This window comes from Lygodium microphyllum, chromosome 25 (assembly GCF_053477565.2).
Source record: "Lygodium microphyllum isolate KBCC chromosome 25, Lygodium_microphyllum_v1.1.10, whole genome shotgun sequence".
Taxonomy (NCBI): Eukaryota; Viridiplantae; Streptophyta; class Polypodiopsida; order Schizaeales; family Lygodiaceae; genus Lygodium; species Lygodium microphyllum.
Window position 1 is genome coordinate 2,787,819 of NC_141159.1, and position 19,373 is coordinate 2,807,191.

At 39.8% G+C, this 19,373-nt stretch overlaps 1 protein-coding gene across 1 annotated transcript in view; it reads right to left on the reverse strand.

Moving 5' to 3' along the window:
• The window catches only part of LOC148013841 (putative exonuclease domain-containing protein At3g15140), a 62,126-nt gene that overhangs the window by 26,300 nt on the left and 16,453 nt on the right, over positions 1-19,373 (reverse strand). Inside the window, exons 2-3 of the mRNA XM_087666353.1 lie at positions 10,567-10,766; positions 10,384-10,464 (exon numbers count right to left, since the gene is read on the reverse strand). Coding sequence (XP_087522479.1) covers positions 10,384-10,464; positions 10,567-10,766 — 281 coding nt within the window. The remainder of the gene's footprint in view (positions 1-10,383; positions 10,465-10,566; positions 10,767-19,373) is intronic.

The following is a 19,373-nucleotide window of genomic DNA, read 5'->3' on the forward strand; positions in this document are numbered from 1 at the left end:
CGGTTTATTTTACAATATATTTTCAATTAAATAAAAATTATTAGTTATTAATGTTAGTTAGTTTTTACCTTAGTTAGTCTTTAGTTAGTAATATTACTAACTTATTAATTGACTAACTAACTTTCGAACTAACCAACTAACTTTTATTGCGTGGAAATATTACATCCTCCTCCCCTTAGAGAAATCGAGATGTCCTCATCTCGAGAGAAACTGGGGAAGACAAGTATTAATGGGGCTTAGAACCTGTGGGTTAGGACCCACCATGTATCCGTTGTGCTACTCTTAATGTTTCAGGTAATGCAACTCATATTATTAAAAGAGTAAGATTTATTCTCAATATAAGTTGTGTTACATGTCGATTAAGCTTCTAGGATTTTTAGTCCTCCTAATAAGGTGTAGTGGGTTCTAGGTCTTCGTCTTCATCTGATTCCTCTATATATCCATAGACTGCACCTGTGTAGCTTTGTTTTCTTGGCGGCTCAATGTCTTCTGGACTTAGATCAGGGCAATCTGCTTGGATGTGTCCTAGCTCATTACAATGGAAGCATTGACGGTAGAGACATCTCCTACGGATGTACCCTATCTCTCCGCACGTATGGCATCTCTTACACTGATCTCAGGATTCATCTTTGCTACAATTGCCCAATTTAAGTTCTTGGACGATTGGATTCGCTCGGAGTAATGCATCTTGCAAGTCCGTTTGACGCATTGCTTCAAGACGGTGGTTCAGCGGAGTGTTCAAGCCATGGCAAACCTTGGATACTTGCTGTGTAATATCCATAGGTGGCGCATCTTTTAGTAGGGTTACAAACTTTGAGTAGTAAGCTTCCAGGGTTAATTCCAGCTGCTTGAGCTTGAAGAATTCATTCATCTTCAAAGTCTGGTAGATTGGCAGAAAGTATCATCCACGTACAGCATCTTTCAATTGAGTCCACGTAACAGCGGCTTCAAAAACACCTTGATCCTTGCACCATTGCTTCCACCATAATCGAGCCTGGCCAACCAGCTTAAGTTTAGCTATCATTGCTTGATTCATAGAGACAGTTCCCAAAGCAGAGAAATAGTCATCCATCGACTCAATCCATATCTCCGCTTCTGCTGCGACATCTATCCCTTTTCCATCAAATTCGGGTGCCTTACTCTGCTTGAGAAGGGATTTCTTCTCTTTCATGTCAGCATTCGTGGGTGCAGAAGGTGCCTAACAATCAAGCATTACTACTCAGGTTATTTTTGTTTAGGATATATCTATGAACCACAATCACGTATCATCATGAGGATTTGCTCTAATACCAATTGTAACATACCCGCCTATCGGTTGTCCAAGCACGTTTTAGCGGTCCATCGAGAAACGATTCTAGGCGTTGCCGCCCGGTACTCCCATGGAATGTTTCGGGATTTGTCGCCTAGGATTTCTCGAGTCCGCCTCGCAATGGAACGTCCATGACCGCGAGCCCACTAGGATCGACTTGAAATTAGGGTTCCTAGTAGACAAAGTCTCCTGACAGCATCCTAGCATCAGATTTTGGACATCCTACTTTACGCAGAGATACCCAATCCGAAGCAGATCCATACCGCACCTAGTTCAAAGAGAATGGGAAACGAGAGGGATGCACCGCTCAACCTCTCTGCCCGTAGAGCATAGTCCCATTCCGGTCCCCTAAAACGGCATGAACCGGGTTCTAACTTAACAATACCTAAAGTCATCGTCGGTAATACCTTGTGAGAAGCCTCCCAGTTCTCTGAAACCACCCAGCCATAGGACGGACCTGTCGGGGATTCTGCCCACCCGCTTCCCTTGATAGCTTTAGTTTTCTAATTAGGTTCTACCACATTTATGTGTAACATTTAAAATCAACTTCATTAATTAAGCCTTTTAGGAAACAAGGTTCGTTCGCATAATTTACAGCACAATCATGAAAATAAAACAAGCAATCCTTTTGACAATCAAAATCCTTAACTTATCTTCAAGTTACTCTTTGTCTCTTGCCCATACAGGAGAATTATGTATCCCTTCCGTCCAACATAAGTCCCGGTTCAAATCACATGGCACCAAAATTTCCATCCTTTATCTAGAATAGGATCTTCCAACGCCTCCAGACGTTGGGCTCACAGCAATCTACAGCTCCGTTCCGAACTCGGCAAGGGGTATCAAGAGCTCCACTGACCCCGAGAAACCTAGAAGTGAGATACACTTTCCATGGTTGGCCTTTTTACCACTCAACCTTCGGCCCATGAATCGAGCAGTGCCCTCTTGGGGTAATCCACAATGCGATCTTGGAGATGATCCACCCGTGTAAATATCATTTCTTAATTAACCAATTAAGAATCAAGCATAATCAAGGCAATCAGCCCTAATATCATCTTCTAGAAAAACATTTCTTTATTCCCATGGCAACTTGTCATTACAGACCCCTGCCATGCATTTGCCATCAACACAAGCCTTGGAATATTTATCCAAATCACAATGCAACAATTAATTGATTGAAAGAAAAACATTTAGGGTGTTGTTCAATCAACCAACAAAACTAATTGTATTTTTCCCAAGCAATACAAGAATAGACGCGATAATAATTCCATCGCATATTCGCTCTCCCCCTTGGAATCAAAGAGCGATTCTATGCAAATTTTTCTTAATACTTGTATGCACAATTCTTAATGTCATTCTTTTTACGATTATGCTATTCATAACCCCTGACTGATTGCTCTATCAACAAATAAGCCATGTGCAACTAAGTGCAATTAACTTCCCTTGATACATGCATTTTACAAATTCCATCTTTCAAATATGTGAGAAAAAGCCTATCCCTTCCCATGACCTATTCTCGTCCATCATAGTATGGAGCCTAATATATCTCATGCGAGAATCAAAACAAGCATCTATCAATTTGGAAAATACATTACTTACGATCGGTACCGCAATTTGATTGACAGTGATGCCTTCGCCCGAAACTTCATTGCTGGTTGTAGGATTGCCATCCGCATGTGACATTCTTCGCTTGAAGGCCATCGTCCGCAAATAGACTCAAGAGATTAAAAAGGCGGAATAGATTCGAGATGGGAGAGTGTAAGAGAAGATGGCTAAGTCGAGGATCGAGATAGAGGGAATTGTACAACCTCTCAGGGTAACTCTTCTCTCTCTCTCTCTCTCACTCTCTCTCTCTCTCTCTCTTTCGTAAAAGGTAATTGTATTAATTACGAAAAAAATGTACAAGTTTACATGATTACAAGATACACGATGACTCTCTCTCTCTCTCTCTCTCTCTCTCTCTCTCTCTCTCTCTCTCTCTCTCTCTCTCTAGCTCTCTCTCACAGTCTCTTGGAGGGATATCCTTCTCTCTACCTCTCTCTCGCAGTCTCTCAGAGTCTCCTTATGCTCTCTTGTGCCTCCCCATGCCTCATATTTATAATGAATTAGAGAGGAGAGGATAAGGCTGAGAACAAGATTGGATGGGGCTCTTGGAAGACTCAGTGATCTGATGGTCAGATCATAAATTTGATGGTTGCATTGGCTCCAAAAGGGGAGTAAAACCCTAAGACAAAGACAATTGGTTAGAAAGCTCTCAGTTCACTCCTTCTTTTCTTTGTTTAAAGTGTTGTCTACTGCTTGTGCATTGCGATCACGGCATGCGCGATTTCACCAGTCACTTTTCTTTATTTTTTTCTTTTTATAAAATCTCCAAAACTAACTAAAACATCACTTGTCTTTTCTTTTTAAATGACTTTCAGTTCTATCTTTTTAGGATAATATCTAAAATATACTAGTTATTTTTTCCAAAAATCTAATTTTTTTTACCATCCAAACTATACATATTAATACTAGTGATTAATATGGCTCATAAGTCTCATTCACGTTGTAACTTCCGTGAAGGGTTGCTACGGTTCTTGTTAATCCGAGAAAAATATCGGATTACGGCTCTCGGTTTATTTTAAAATATATTTTTAATTAAATAAAAATTATTAGTTATTAATGTTAGTTAGTTTTTATCTTAGTTAGTCTTTAGTTAGTAATATTACTAACTTATTAATTGACTAACTAACTTTCGAACTAACCAACTAACTTTTATTACGTGAAAATATTACAGAGTTGCTCTTATCACACAATTATATTACAATTGTGTTATATATCATTAGAGGATTGTTTTCACTTTTGGATTCTCTTTTCCTCTTTGCAATATACATTTAGAAAGCCAACTTAGAGTAAAACTTATTCTTTCTTCTCTACACCATAGTACAAGGTTTCCTTACTATGGCGACTCAATATGAAGAGCCCATATTGCAAGTGGAGATGAAACCCATGGAGGTGGCGACTCTTCGCTAAGAATTCACTCTTCTACAAAGTCAAATAAATTCTTCCCATTGGATGGTCTCTAATCTTTAGGGGGACTTGGGAGGTTATTGACATGGGAAGACACAAGGAGCAAAGGCCCATTCATCTCCAGCAACTCATGGTTTCAAATGGAGCAGACGACGACTTCCATGCCACTACACTCATCTCAACATTGGTTTGAGAGTCCCTAGTATAGTGAGAGGGCTAGCACAACTCAACAACCCCAATTAAGGATTCTTTCTCCATCCCTTCTTGTCACAAGGACGTAAAATTTTGAGATACTTTAATCTTGTTGATAACATTTAATTGAGTTATTAATCAAATGTATAAGGTTATTTAGCATATGTGATACACATGGCAGTTATTTCATGGTAATAGGCCAAGGACCTTGAGGATACAGTGGGTGTCAAAGGCAAACATTGTGATAAGTTAGGCGAACTGGGCTTTGGGGATCAGTTGATGTCAGTTTTGACCACCCTGGGATAGTTATTTGGCCAATAAGTGTTGATGGTGCCACTAAGGACTAGTATTAATTAATTAATTAATTAATGCCAACAGAGGTTGGAAACCACTCCAAGTTGCAAATGGCTTAACCAATTTAATTATGAATGGGCATATTTAATTTTGGGCAAGGTCAAAAGAGCTGAAATTAATTTTTAGAATTATTGAATTCTAAAAATTAATTAAATGGTGGATAATACTGAAAAATGAAATTAGAAAACTACCACTTGACAAAACTTGTCCATACAAGTGCAAAAAACGTTTTTAGGGTTTGGTGAAAAACTATTCCAAGCATCATGAGAGAGAAGGAGAATGTTAGAGAGCAAGAAGATGTTGCTAATGTAATTTGCAGCTACTATGGACCAGTCCTACAGGTGATAGCAATTTGAAGCCCTCCAAGAGGAGGTGACAGCATCCCAAGATTCTTCTAGTGCAAATGACAGCATATCGAAGGGGGCAACAGTCTTTCTAATGGTCCTAAGCTGTAGCTGATAGCTTCCATGCTGTTTGAGCCGGGCAAAGCAATTTTTTAGCATTTCTCACAATGAAACTCTAAAATTTCTCTCCACAACATCCTCTCTCATCTCCTAGACATCTCTTAAGTTATCTCAGTATTTTCCAGCAGTCTGAGCCATCAAAGAAAGATATTTCAATCAATCTCTATTGTAAACCCTAATACAGCAAAAATTAGGGTTTTGACAACCGTCTCGAGATGCGTGCTCAGAATTGAGAGCAAAGGACTCCAATAGCTTAAATTGAGGAATTTCAAGAAGATTCAAGATGCCAACCTGCCAAAATCAGATTTGGGGTTGAATTTGTCTTTCAAGGAGCACGGTGAAGGCCAATCTCCAAGTAAATCAAGGGGCAAATTGGTTTGGAGGCTTGCTAGTCAGTTTTGACAGCAAGAGGCACTTGGATTAGCAAAGAAGATCAAAGGATCTCAATTGTACTCCTTTCATTTGCAATATAAGATGAAGAAATATTGCAAGAGATATCAATTTTGGGAACAAGGTGTCCAATATCCAAGATTAAAGTGGTAAAGTGTACATTTTCAATTTACATGAAATTTATGCTTGTTGTAAATAGTGCTTAACCACCCTATCTGAGAAGGAAGGCTGATTACAAGTCAATCACAGGCTGGCCATCTCCAACGTCCCCATTACAATCATCCTGACCTTGTATGAAGGGGTGTTGGTAGCTCTCACCCCATGCCAATCACAGTAGGCAGCCTATAGGTGCAATTGGTATCCCAAAAAGGAACAAGCAGCAATGGCAAAGAAACTTTCCATCCGGAATAGTGCCCATGCCCTTGTGTAGCAAATAGAGAGATTCAAGATTCTTCATGTGCAAAAGAGTATTGCAAATAAAGTGTCTCCTTGCTGGCAATTGTAACTCAAGACCATGCAATAAGCACTAGGGCTGAGATGTGCTCGATTGTTCTTCAGATTGTTCTTCAACATTTTACTTTGACAAACTACAAGTTGCAACAAAGAAAAGTGTGAAAATCCTTTTGCTAGGATGTGGGTATGTACTTCACTTGCTCCAAAAAAGTTACATTCACATATCTCTTTTCTCTCTCTAAAAATAGCATCTATTTTGGTTGATGTGGAGATGTGGCATCCAAATTCCTTGGAACAAGTCATGGAGTTGGCCGCTACCCTTCAGTGTTAAGAGAGGTGAAAGAAGGCTAGCCAGCATAACTACTCAATTGTTGCAAAAACCAAGGGCCAAGATAAGGCTTAGGAAAAGAGCAAGTCCACGAGTTCTTATGTGGGACACAATGGCTGCAAGATGAGAATCGGTATTTCATATGCAAGGAAAAGGGTTACAAGCATCACACGGTATTCTTGCACGAGACGATACAAGAGTTCAGCGAATTGATCAATTCCAACAAAAACAATAATAATTGAGAGCTTTGGTCCCCAGGATGTGTCTTCTTTGCACATGTATCTATAAATAGTGGGGAACCGAAGAAGTGTAATCAACATGGGCTTAGCAATTTTGCAACATTGCTGATGTTTGATAAAGATTGCCAACTTGGGTGGTACTCAAATTGGTGTGCTAGACACAATGTCAAGTTTGGATCTCTTGCAAATATATATGTAGTTTATTGCTCTTCAGAGAGTGTGATTTACCCTAGTGGGAGAGATGACCAAGTCTCAATAGGATGCAAAGGTAGATTGCAAATTGGATGGTTTCCTGTTGGTGGTGTTGAGGCTTCTTCACAGCGTCGAATTGATTATGAATGTGACCACAAGAGTTGCTTAACCAAAGTAACTCAATAGTTTGGACAATGAACTTGTCATGGTTAATAGTTACAATGGAAGCAAGGACAAGTCCTTAAGAACGAGGATACTTTGAGAGAGAAGCAAAGGTAGTCTCTACGATGGGCAAGAGTCTTGTGGCAATCTCAAGAGGCTCATTGAATGTTTGGGGATTTAAACAGGTGCAACATAACTAAGGACACATGGAGTTCTTCAGGGGGTGACATGTGATACCCCTATGTTGGCCTAGGCATGCAGCAATTGTGCAATTAATTTAATAGAAAATAAATGAGAATAAAAGAATTAATCAACTCATCCATGCGCAATGATACTCGATCACAAATGAGAAGCAGTGTATTAATGAGTGTGAGAGAGTACAATGCTCAAGGCGATCACAATGAATAAAGCCACACTTGTGTGCTAATGAGGCACAAAGTTTCTTTTTATCATAAAAAATGAAACCCTAATGGCTTAACCGTCATAGAAAATCATAGGAAACCCTTTTAAAAACCCTGCATAGAAAACCCTAAAATAAACCCTAACCCTAGTGTCACTTAGTGCCTAGGACACTACGGGCAACAACTGCATTTAATGACACTTTAAATGCCTAGAAAGCCCCAATCATGAATCAAAGGGCATCAACATATAGCGTGCAAGATAGCCTACAAATTCCTCTCTGAAACGGACGGATTGATCTAGTAACAAAAACAAAATCCTAGAGAAAATGATATATGTGGTCATGGTTGCACATGTTCATCCTAATGGATATAGCAACCTATGACAATAAATGATGACAGATCATGTTTTAAAAGGTATCGTGTGTAGACATAGCTAAATAGCTTAAAGCTCTAATGAAGGAATAGCATTCGTAAAAAAATTTGTCAAAAAGTCTTCTGAAACAGCAACTCCTTCCTTCAAAACAACTCCTCTTCCTTTGTTGGCTAAGTAGACTTCACACGGGTGGCACCAGCTAAGCGGTGGAGAGACAGAACCCACATGTCTAGCTCTAATACCAAATGTTGGAAATAGAGAGAGAGGGTGAACACAAGACAGTAAGCAAGAGTGGACGACAATTCCACACTCAAAATATGCAAGTGCTAGAATGATAGAATGAAAGTACAATAGGTCTTAAGTAAGTTAGACCTATCCCTAACTCAACTAGAGTTAATTAAACTCTAAAACTAACTCTAGAAGTGGTGACACAACTTGTTAATGTAGTTGTGTTCACATTACAAACCAACTAACTAAAAGATCAAACGCACTACCCATAGAATTGGCAAATTCTAACAAAAAGCCCTTCCAAAGAAAAAAAGTTCATTGTGGTTCCATCTGTCTTTTCGTGTCCTCGTACACCATTGGGCAACCAATAAGCACCCTTTGTTCGATGCCTTGGCCTCTCTGGGGTTATTACTTGGGCTGTCTCAGTAGGATTACCATCACCTCCATAGTCTTGGTAGGCCACTAGCCAGCTGACATGCACCCTTTGTCTAATGTCCTAGCTACTTTGGGATGAGATGCCTTGGAAAAAACTTAAAAGACAAACATATGGGGTTGGACTAGTACAATCCCTTCAAATATATGGGCCTAGGCTGGTACAGTCCCTTCACATATATGGGCCTAGGCTAGTACAGTCCCTTTCTAATTCCAATTTTGGGCTTGAGAGAGAGTGGGGGGCTAAAAATGCATTACATGCTGATTAGCCACTTAAAACGGCCCCAAAGCAACCTTAATCAATAAAATTACTCAGACTCACATTGAAAAATGTGTTTCTATAGTGTCTATGTCCCATAAGCCAAACCCTAATTTGGAAGAACCTAGCCATCTATAAATAGACAAATTGCATGCCACTCAGCCTCAATCCCATTTTTTCAGTTTGCAAGCACCGTATCTCTATTGTCCACACCCCGTACATGGAGGATATCTCAACTAGTTGCTGCGCACTGCTATCTACCATTTGGTACATGCTGTCCGGCCTTCCACTGCTGTTCAAGACTGATTTCAGCCTACCATCGAAAGTCTACTAGCAGATGACTGCTGCAGATTGCCGCCCAGCCTGCGTTTACTGATTTCTCACCTTCTACTGCTGTCCAACAGTCTAATATGCTACCATCCTACTGTCCATGATACCCTAGAGGCTGTGTTTCACCACAAACTACTCCACCTTGACTGCCACAACAGCCCTAAACCTTTGTTTTGCAGCATACTGGTTCTGTACAGCTGCAATATCATCTACATACCTGCATTTGCTGTTCTACATTCTCTGTTGCCCATCTATCCACTGATCTGTCCATCACAACTGCATTTGCTGCTGGCCAACACATTTGGAGGCTACGTGCTTTGCCTCGGGATCCTTCAAAGTACAACACACTCTTCCACTCCTACTCTCTGCCCCAATCCTCGAGACATGGGAGTTCAAGGGCTAGTTTTCACCTTGCATATTGTGTTTGCTGCATTGAGCATTGTATCTATCCATTCATTATTCAGATTCCATTATCTTCTGTGTTCATTGTCTCTATGTTAACCCTAACCCTAATTGTGTTTCTTTATCAGTCTGTATGTTTGTCATACGATTGTGTTTGTATTCTATACATGAGCATTTCTTTACAACACATATAGTTAGAGCATCATTTTTGCCTTTGGATTCTCTTTTCTTCTTTGAGTCATGTGTTTAGGAGACTAATGTCTTACACAATCCTAGTTTGCACCTCTAAATTTCATCTCAAAAATACTAGTGCAGGCTACAATTTTTACCTCTAATGTTTCATGCAAATGTAACTATGAAAGGAATTCCCAAGAGCACTTTTTACCATTTTGGATTGAATAGTGCTAAACATCAGGTTGTACTTTCACACTTTCAATCTTAATCCAGTCATGCAAGCTCATTATTTCCTTCATGTCCATTTTGGAGAGCTTGAGACTAGAACCCATCCATTGTTGGAGTTGTCTTGATGAAGCATTAAATCAAATTGTGTTAATCAGTACTAACATGACACCCTGCACACAAGTAATAGCCCCACATGTAAGAATCTGCCTATGTTGAAAGGATCTGAGTTGACTTCCCAATATTTCTTGATTGAACTACATCCAGATTGGCAATTCGATTGTGTGAAAGTTTCTTGCTGAAACGATTGGGTAAGTGTTACTGCAGATGGAAATTCCATGCTGACAAATAGATGTGAGGAAAGTCAGCAGGCACACATTGCAATTAAAGTAAAACCAGTGATTTGACCTGGAGTAAGCCATAATCTTGCAGAACCATGTCAGTAAGGTAAATAGAACAGAGAACTGCACCGGTCTAGTCCCCATCTTCCATATTTTCCTTTGATGTACTCAGTAATCCTGGCTTCTGACATCCTGGATGGCCTCACAAACCTGTCAAAGAAAAGACAGACACACGTACCTAATTGATTGTTAACAGCAGATACACATAAAATCAGATTGACTTCAACTACAGTAGGTCGAGTTTTAACATACCTATGAAAGCGGTCAACCACTTGTAATGTCCTGGCATTCACCATCACTACAGGGAATTCCAAAATTTCCACCATGCCTTCCAAATCTAAAACTAAATAGTACTGGAAAGGTTGTGATTGAACTGCCTCCAGATCAGATGGATCCACCCTCATATCAGGAAAATCATGAGTAAACTTGGCCAAATGTGAAGGTTCTTTTTCCTACCAAAGGCAAATGATAGGCACGTCAAACATTCCCCAGCTATTTTTCATAACTATATATCACAATGGTGAATGAATACTAGGCTGACACATAGACAGATTCTAGGATACAACCAACAAAAATACCACGTAAAGCAAATGCCAAAACTGAGAACTTCACATTCACAGCTAAAGGCTCAGATTTGAAAGCAAGTACAATAATTTAGTTGCAGAATTATCCAGTTTCACAAGTTAGAGTTGAAAGGAGTAGAATCTTGGCACGTGAGTTGGGTTAGAAAATGGCAGAAAGTGGTTCAAAAGAGAACTCAGATGAAGTCAAACACCCACATACAAAAAATCAAAGCCACCATCATAAATAATGCCAATAAAATGTGTGTGTGTGTGTGAGAGAGAGAGAGAGAGAGATTGTGTGTGTGTGTGTGTGTATGTGTGTCTCTCACAGGGATGTGAAATTTTGAGATGCTCTAATCTTGCTAATAACATTTGATTAAGGTATTAATCAAATCTGCAAGGTTGTTTAGTACATGTGATGCACATGGCAATTATTTCATGGTAATAGGCCAAGGACCCCAAGGATGCAATGGGTGCCAAATGTTAAAGTTCAGCTGAGAGTAACAAAAGTTCGAGAGAAGTGAGCATGAGAGTGTGACGGTTGGAAAGAGAGTGAGAGCAGAGTCAAGTACGATTCGATTAGAGTGTACCGACAATGTGTTAGTACACAAAGAATAAAATGTATTTATACTTAGGACATGTAAGGGTGCATTCACATGTACAATGTGCATGTACTATACATGGGGGGTTAAATCGGACCTTTATTCCAACAACCTCCCACTTAAAGGTCCGATGTGAACCTTTAACTAACCAACTCCCACTAGTTGGATGCAATGCTCGTGCTGAGCTTTGCTTAGACTTTTAGTGAGAACATCTACAGGGTTGTCTTGTGTTTTGATCTTGGTCAATGTGAGTTGACCATCTTCCAAAATCTGTCTAATGAAGTGATATTGCACATCTTTATGCTTTGTGTGTAAATGATACATAGCATTCTTAGCCAGATACACAGCACTCTAGCTATCACATCCCAAAATTGCAGTACCCATAGACATGTCGAGATCTTCTGCAAGTCTGCTCAACCATATAGCTTCCTTAGAAGCTTCAGTAGCTGATATGTATTCAGCTTCAATGCAACGATATTCTGCAACCTGGAACACCAAGAGACAGCTCCACCAACAACTATAAAGACATACCCGCTGGTGGACCTACGAGTGTCCAAGTCACCTACCATGTCTGCATCACAATAACCCTGCAAACTAAGTGCACCCTGCCCATAGCAAATACACTTTCTTTGTGTACCCTTAAGGTATCAAAGAATACACTTGACAGCCTCCCAATGTACTTTGCCACGATTTGACATAAACCTGCTAACAACTCCCACTACATGAGCAATGTCCGGACGAGTAGCAACCATAGCATACATAAGAGAGCCACAAGATGATGTATAAGGGACTCCCTTCATGGCATTTGCTTCCACGTCACCTTTTGGGCTATTGGCTTTGCTAAGCTTGAGATAAGGAGGTAAGGGTACCCCAAAAGGCTTAGCTTTAGCCATGTTAAATCTGTCCAGTACCTTTTCAATGTACTTTTCTTAAGATAAAAATAGCAATTTCTGCATTCTATCTCTACGAATCCTCATGCCCAAAATATGCTTTGCATTCCCCAAATCTTTCATGGAGAAGGTTGATTTCAGCTGATTTTTGAGAGCATCCAAGCTAATCTTTCTTTTCCCAGCTAGCAACATATCATTCACATGGGCTGCCATCTGTATCCTTTTTCATGTACAAGCAATGATCTACATGGCTGCGTGTAAACTCATGAGATAGCATAAAGGTATCAAACTTTTTATACCACTGCCGTGGTACTTGCTTCAGCCCATACAGACTGCGTTTTAGTTTACACACCATTTGCTCTTTTCCAAGAACTGCAAAGCCCTCGAGTTGTTTCATGTAAATTTCCTCATCAATGTCACCATACAAGAAAGTTGTTTTTACATCCATTTAATACAGCTCTAAATCTAAAACAGCAGAGAGAGCAAAAAGCACACGTAGAATGGTCATCTTCACAACAGGTGAAAGTCAATCCCTTCCTTTTGTGCATATACTTTGACAACTAATCTTGCCTTATACTTGGGTTTCCCATCAATTGTCTTTACTTTGTACACCCATTTATTTGAAAGTGGCTTCCTTCCCTTGGGCAATGACACAAGATCCCAAGTATCATTTGCATCTAGAGATTTAATCTCTTCCTACATAGCACGCTCCCACTTACTGCTGAATTCACATGACTTGGACTCTTTGTATGTAAGAGGCTCACCCTCATCTGTAAGCATCGCATAATGCAAGGAGGGTTCAAACCTATGTGGTTGCCTTCTTACGTGTGTAGACCTACATACCTAATGATCAACATTTTCAGGAATTGGGTCTATATCTGGAGGTATATTATTTTCAGCATTTATTGGCTGTTGTAAGCCATTTTCAGCATGTTGTTCACGTTGTACAGCACCTTCATTTTCATTTCCAGCACCTGCATTTTCATAATCAACGAGCCTATATTGCTGTCCGTGATCTCCTTGTGCTCCTATTTGCTGTCCATCATCATCTGGCTCAAAAATAACCGGCTAATCATCAGTTTCAGCCTGTGGTACAGCACCATGAGGCTCATTTTCTGAAGTAATAGGTGGCTGCAAAATCTGAAATTTCACATTTTTCATATCTTCATTAGAGGCTAAAGTACCTTTCAGGAATTTTGCCTCATTAAACATAACATTACGGCTGCGAATAATTTTCTTGGACTGTGGTAACCACACTCTATAGCCAAATTCACCCTCATCACCATAGCCCATGAAAATACCTTTGGTAGATTTTGGGTCAAGTTTATTTCTCAGCTCATCCCTAACATGCACAAAAGCATCACAGCCAAATATGCTTAAATGGTCATATGAGGCCAATTTACCAAACCAAACCTCCTCAAGGATGCCATTATTTAAGGACCTGTTTGGAGAGTGGTTGCATATTTGAACCGCAGTTTTACGTGCCTCTCTCCAAAATTCATGAGGGAGATTAGCAGTGGACAGCATGCACCGCACTCTTTCACATAAAGTCCAGTTATATCTTTCAACCACCCCATTTGAAGAAGGGCTATAAGGAGCTGTAAGCTCCCTCTTAATACCATGCAAGTCACAAAAGGACTTGAATTCAGTAGATGTGAACTCACCCCCATTATCAATTCTCAAGCATTTCAGCTTTCTACCTATCTGAGTGGTCACAAATGCATGAAAAGGTTTAAAAACAGCAAACACTTCACTTTTCTTTTTAAGCAAGTATACCCAAATCTTCTTGGAACAGTCATTAATAAAGGAGACAAAATATGCAGCACCACCCAACGATTTCACAGGCATACTACATACATCAGAATGCACTAAGTCCAAGACATTGGACTTACGAGAGACACCAGAGTAAAAGGAATTTTTTATTTGCTTTCCAAACTAACACTCATTACAAAAGTCGAGTTTAGAGCCTTTTCCATCAACCCTCTTTAAAGAGGTAAGGACATCAAGTCCTTTTTGGCTCATATGGTCTAATCTCTAATGCCGTAACTCCAAGTGGCTGCAAATTTCAGCAAATGCAAGAAACTTGCCATTCAAGGTTTTACAGTGTAAACAATACAAAGTGCCCTTCTTGGTTCCTTTTGCAATCAACATAGAACCCTTTTTCACTTTCCACAAACCACCACCAAACAGTGTGGTGTAGCCATGCAAGTCAAGCTGACCAAAAGATAGTGAACTCTTTTTAATGCCAGGCACATATCTGACTTCTTTCAACACAAGCTCTTGACCATTGTCTAAAGACAAGTGTACAGTGCCAATCCCATCAATGCTGCAAGCACGGTTATTTCCAAGATACACCTTTCCATAACTGCCTGCATTGAACGTAGCAAAACACTCCAGGCAAGGAGTCACATGGAAAGAGGCACCAGAGTCTACAATCCGAGTCTGAGTGATACCATCATCAACTGACAAGAGTACATCAATCACATCAGCCTTGGTAATCTACATATCCTGCATGTGACATACAAGAGCATCATAATCAACTACACATAATACATCAGCCTTTGTATCTAAAAGCTCCTCTATGACCACACTAGAGGCCACATTGGCCTTTTCTTTGCCTTTGGTTGCCTCAGATGCATCTGTCTTATCTTCATTCTTCTTTTTATCTACTGCATTCTTCTTTCTCTCTTGTTCCTTCTTGTAATACCTGCAATCAAGTTTCTTGCCCTTCCAACCACAGTGATAGCAAGTAATGTCACTCTTTTCCTTTCCTTTGCTCTTGCTCCTGTTTCTATGTCCTGCATTTGCATTTTTCTTTTCAGTCCTGCCTCTTACAATATAAGCTAAGTTGCTACCTTCCCCACTAAACATACGTCTAATTTCTTCATTCAAGATAGAACCCCTCACCCCATCATATGAGAGATTGGGGTTATTGCTGAGTGAAACCACCAAGGTCTCCCAAGAGTCAGGCAGTGTCATGATCAAAAAGATCGCCCTCAACTTATCATCAAAGTCGAAATTTGCATCTTTGAGCTGATTTAGAATCCCTGTAAATGCACTCAAGTGCTCATCCAGTCGCATATTCACCAACTTGCGCATTAAATGCACCTGATTAACAGGTGTGGTGATCTCAAAGGTAGTTTTCAGCTTCTCCCATATTGCATAACCTGTATCTAAACCCTTGATGTCTGTCAAGATATCATCAATGACACCCATCTTAATGTAAGCCACAGCCTTTTTGCTTACTCTGGCCCAATCTGCATCAGACATTAGTGCGGGTTTATCTTCCTGCAAAGCATCCTCCCAATCCTTTAGGAACAAAATGCCCTGCACACAATCTTTCCAAAGGTCAAAGCCATAACCATCAAACCGTTTGATCTCCATCAAGCTCTTGATGTCTGAACTAGAAGAAGTTGCAGCCATTTTATCACGAACACAAGAGTAAATGCACTAAACTATAGAAGCACAAGCTGAACCAGCAAAATACACTGCTGTTCTTTCTCAACTAGAAATAAATCTCTGTTGTTTGTACATGAAACAGCCACCACATGGGCAAAAATGCAGAAATTTATCAAATTCTGCACAAATCCCCAAAATTTCAAGTCGAAGATTGCATAAATGTTAGCCAAATTGACCCAACTGAGCAAAACTTTGCCAATACATGAAAAGCCCCAAATTTTTAGGATCCAATGTCAAGAAATCTTTCTCAAAAGAACAAAATTCTGACTAATTTGGCAAAATTCCCAAATTAATTGAGGTCAACACTCGCAATGTCTGCAATTTCTAACTTGAAAATCACTGACAAGCATAAACGATGTCAAATCTGAAAAAAGCCCTAAATTTTTGGGCTAGATCTGCACAAACCTATGACCTATACCTCCAATGTACGAACTCCCGCTAAGAGAAGGATTTTCCAAAAACGATTTGAAAAGAAAGTAAAGATTCTTGATTTTACAAAAAATTGGCGGGTCCGTTGACCCGTCAGGCAAACTGTGTGACGGGACCGGCGTTCTATCACGTGATGCCCGTTAGCTACCACGCCGTGACATGTCATCTGGTCTACCTTATCAACTGCCCTATCGTGCCCCCATCACGCAACTACAAATCACTTGCCACCTGGTTGTTGCCTAGTCAGCACGCTGATATGGTCGCTGCCTAGTCACCATGCTGGTCACCCTGAACGCACGTGATCTTCTGCCTCAACCCGACACACACACAAGTCACCAAGAACTCCAACTGTCTACTGGTCGTCAGCACTGTCAACTGGTCTCGTCAGATCTTGGTAAGCGCACGGAACCTAATGGCTCTGATACCAGTTGTTGGAGTTCAGCTGAGAGTGACAAAAGTTCAAGAGGAGTGAATATGAGTGTGACAGCTGGAGAGAGAGTGAGAGCAGAGTCACGTACAATTCGATTAGAGTGTACCAAAAATGTATTGGTACACAAAGAATAAAATGTATTTATACTTGGGACATGTAAGGGTGCATTCACATGTACAATGTGCGTGTACTATATATGGGGGATTAAACTGGGCCTTTATCCTAACACCAAAGGCAAAAGTTATAACAAGTTATACCTGACAAGTATTGGATGGTACCCAATGTCAAATTTGAGCCTAAACCAATTTATTGGTCACTAATATCAGTGGTAACAAGCTCATTTCGTTTTTGTTCTCCAGTGCTTTTGGTGTTGAAAAAGAATGGTTCATGGTATATATACATTGATTATCATGCTCTGAACAAGATCACAATAAATAATCGCTTTTCGATTTCTCGGATTGATGATATTATGGATAGATTACAAGGCACATCCATATTTAGCCGTATAGATTTGAAAAGTGGGTATCATCAAATACACATTAGACCAGAGGATATGCCTAAGACATCTTTCAAATCATCTTTTGGGCTATATGGGTTTCTTGTCATGCCTTTTGGACTTACAAATGCTCCTGCCACTTTCAATGGGATGATGGATTGCATTTTCAAGCCACAGAGAGAATTTGTGGCCACTTTCTTTGATGACATGATTGTGTATTCAAAGAATAAAATAGAGCACAGAAGACACTTGGACATTGTGTTCAATGAATTGCGTGAGCATAGTTTGGTCCATTGCATGCTTTGCAAAAGAACGATGTGCAATTTAGATGGACAGCAATGGAAATTTCTGCATTTGAAAAGTTGAAGGAAAGATGACTTCAAATCCTATACTTGTATTTTCCAATCTAAGGAAGTCATTCATGATTCAATGTGATGCATGTGGTAACAGCATTGGAGTTGTTCTTATGCAGGATGGCCAAGTTGTGGCTTATGAGAGACAAATTCTCCACAATGCAAAAAAGAATTTGTAGATCTATGAGAAAAAGCTCTTGGCTGTAATTCACACACTATCTACATGGAAACACTATTTGTTGGGGGCTAATTTTATAGTGCAGCCAAACCATCAAACTTTGAGGTACTTTCTGACACAAATAAAGTTGTCATAGAAGCATATAAGATGGGCAAATTTTCTCTCTATGTTTCATTTTCAGATTGTGCATATTGATGGTAAAAAGAAGGTTGTGGCTAATGCATTGTCACGTAAGCCACAAGTTTCGGCCATCAGCATGGTTTATCGCACTGAGTTGGATGCCATGAAAGAGCGATATATTGCAAATTCAAACTTTGCTAATGGTCATGATCAACTTTGCAATGGCTAGAGGCATGAGCATTTTGTGCTAAGAGATGGATTTCTGATTATGTACGGACAATTGTGTGTCACAAAGCAATTAAGGCCCACAGTTATCACCGAAAGTCATGCTCCACCGTCTGCAGGACCAAAGGTATTGATGCTACGGTCAAGGCAATGGAGCATTTATTTTATTGGCCAACTCTGAGGCATGATGTAGAACCGTTTATCAGGACATGTATCGTATGTCAAAAGGTAAAGTATAATAGGCAAAAGATGCTGGGTTTATTGCAGCCCTTGGCTATTTCAGATAGGCCCTAGCAAAGCATTGCAATAGACTTTATTTTTTAGCTTCCCAAGATACCTACAAGGAATGATGGCATCATTCACAAGTTTAGCAAACAAGCCCATTTCATTCCGGTAAGGAAGAAAATAAAGGCTAATCATACAGCACAATTGTTTCTGCAACACATCTTTAAGTATCATGGTATGCCAAAATCGATCGTTAGTGATCGAGACCCTCAAATAACTAGTTTATTTTGAAAGGGATTGTTTGAGAATATAGATACCATGCTTAAATTCTCATCATCCTTCCATCTGCAAATAGACAGTCAATCTGAGAAACCAAATTCTACAGTGTTAGATTTTTTTAGGTGCTGTTTCATACCACAAAATACATGCTTAAATTCTCATCCATCCACAAATAGACGGCCAGTCTGAGGAAGCAAATTCCACAGTGTTAGATCTTTTGAGGTGCTATGTTTCATACCACAAAACACGGTGGAAGCAATATTTGCCCTTGGTTGAGTTTACATACAACAACACAGTGCATAGTTCCACTAGCAAAGCTCCATTTGAGATGATTGAGGGTGGCAAGAAGGTACTGTCTATCTTGCAAACTAAGGATAAGATCTTTGAGGCTAACCGTTATATGAAAAACTTGGATACTGCCTATGCAAAGATCAAGTACGCACTTCAGAGATCACAGGAAAAGCAAAAGAGGACAACTGATCATTATAGATGTGTTTTGCAATTTGCAAAGTGCGATTATGTATTGCTGCATTTTGAAAAGGCAAGGCTGAAAAAGATGAAAGGAAGAGACAGGTTGTATCTGAAGTTGAGTATGAGATACTATGAGCCCTTCCAAGTGTTAGATAAGATCAACGATGTGACATATAGGCTAAAATTACCTCCACATTGGTGGACACACAATGCCTTTCATGTCAATTTACTAAGGCCTTTTCATGGTGATGTGCCAAATGATATGTCTGCTGAAACTCAACCTGAGGTTGGGAGCTAGATAAGATTTTGGTACCCAAGCAAATTTTGGCACATAAGGAA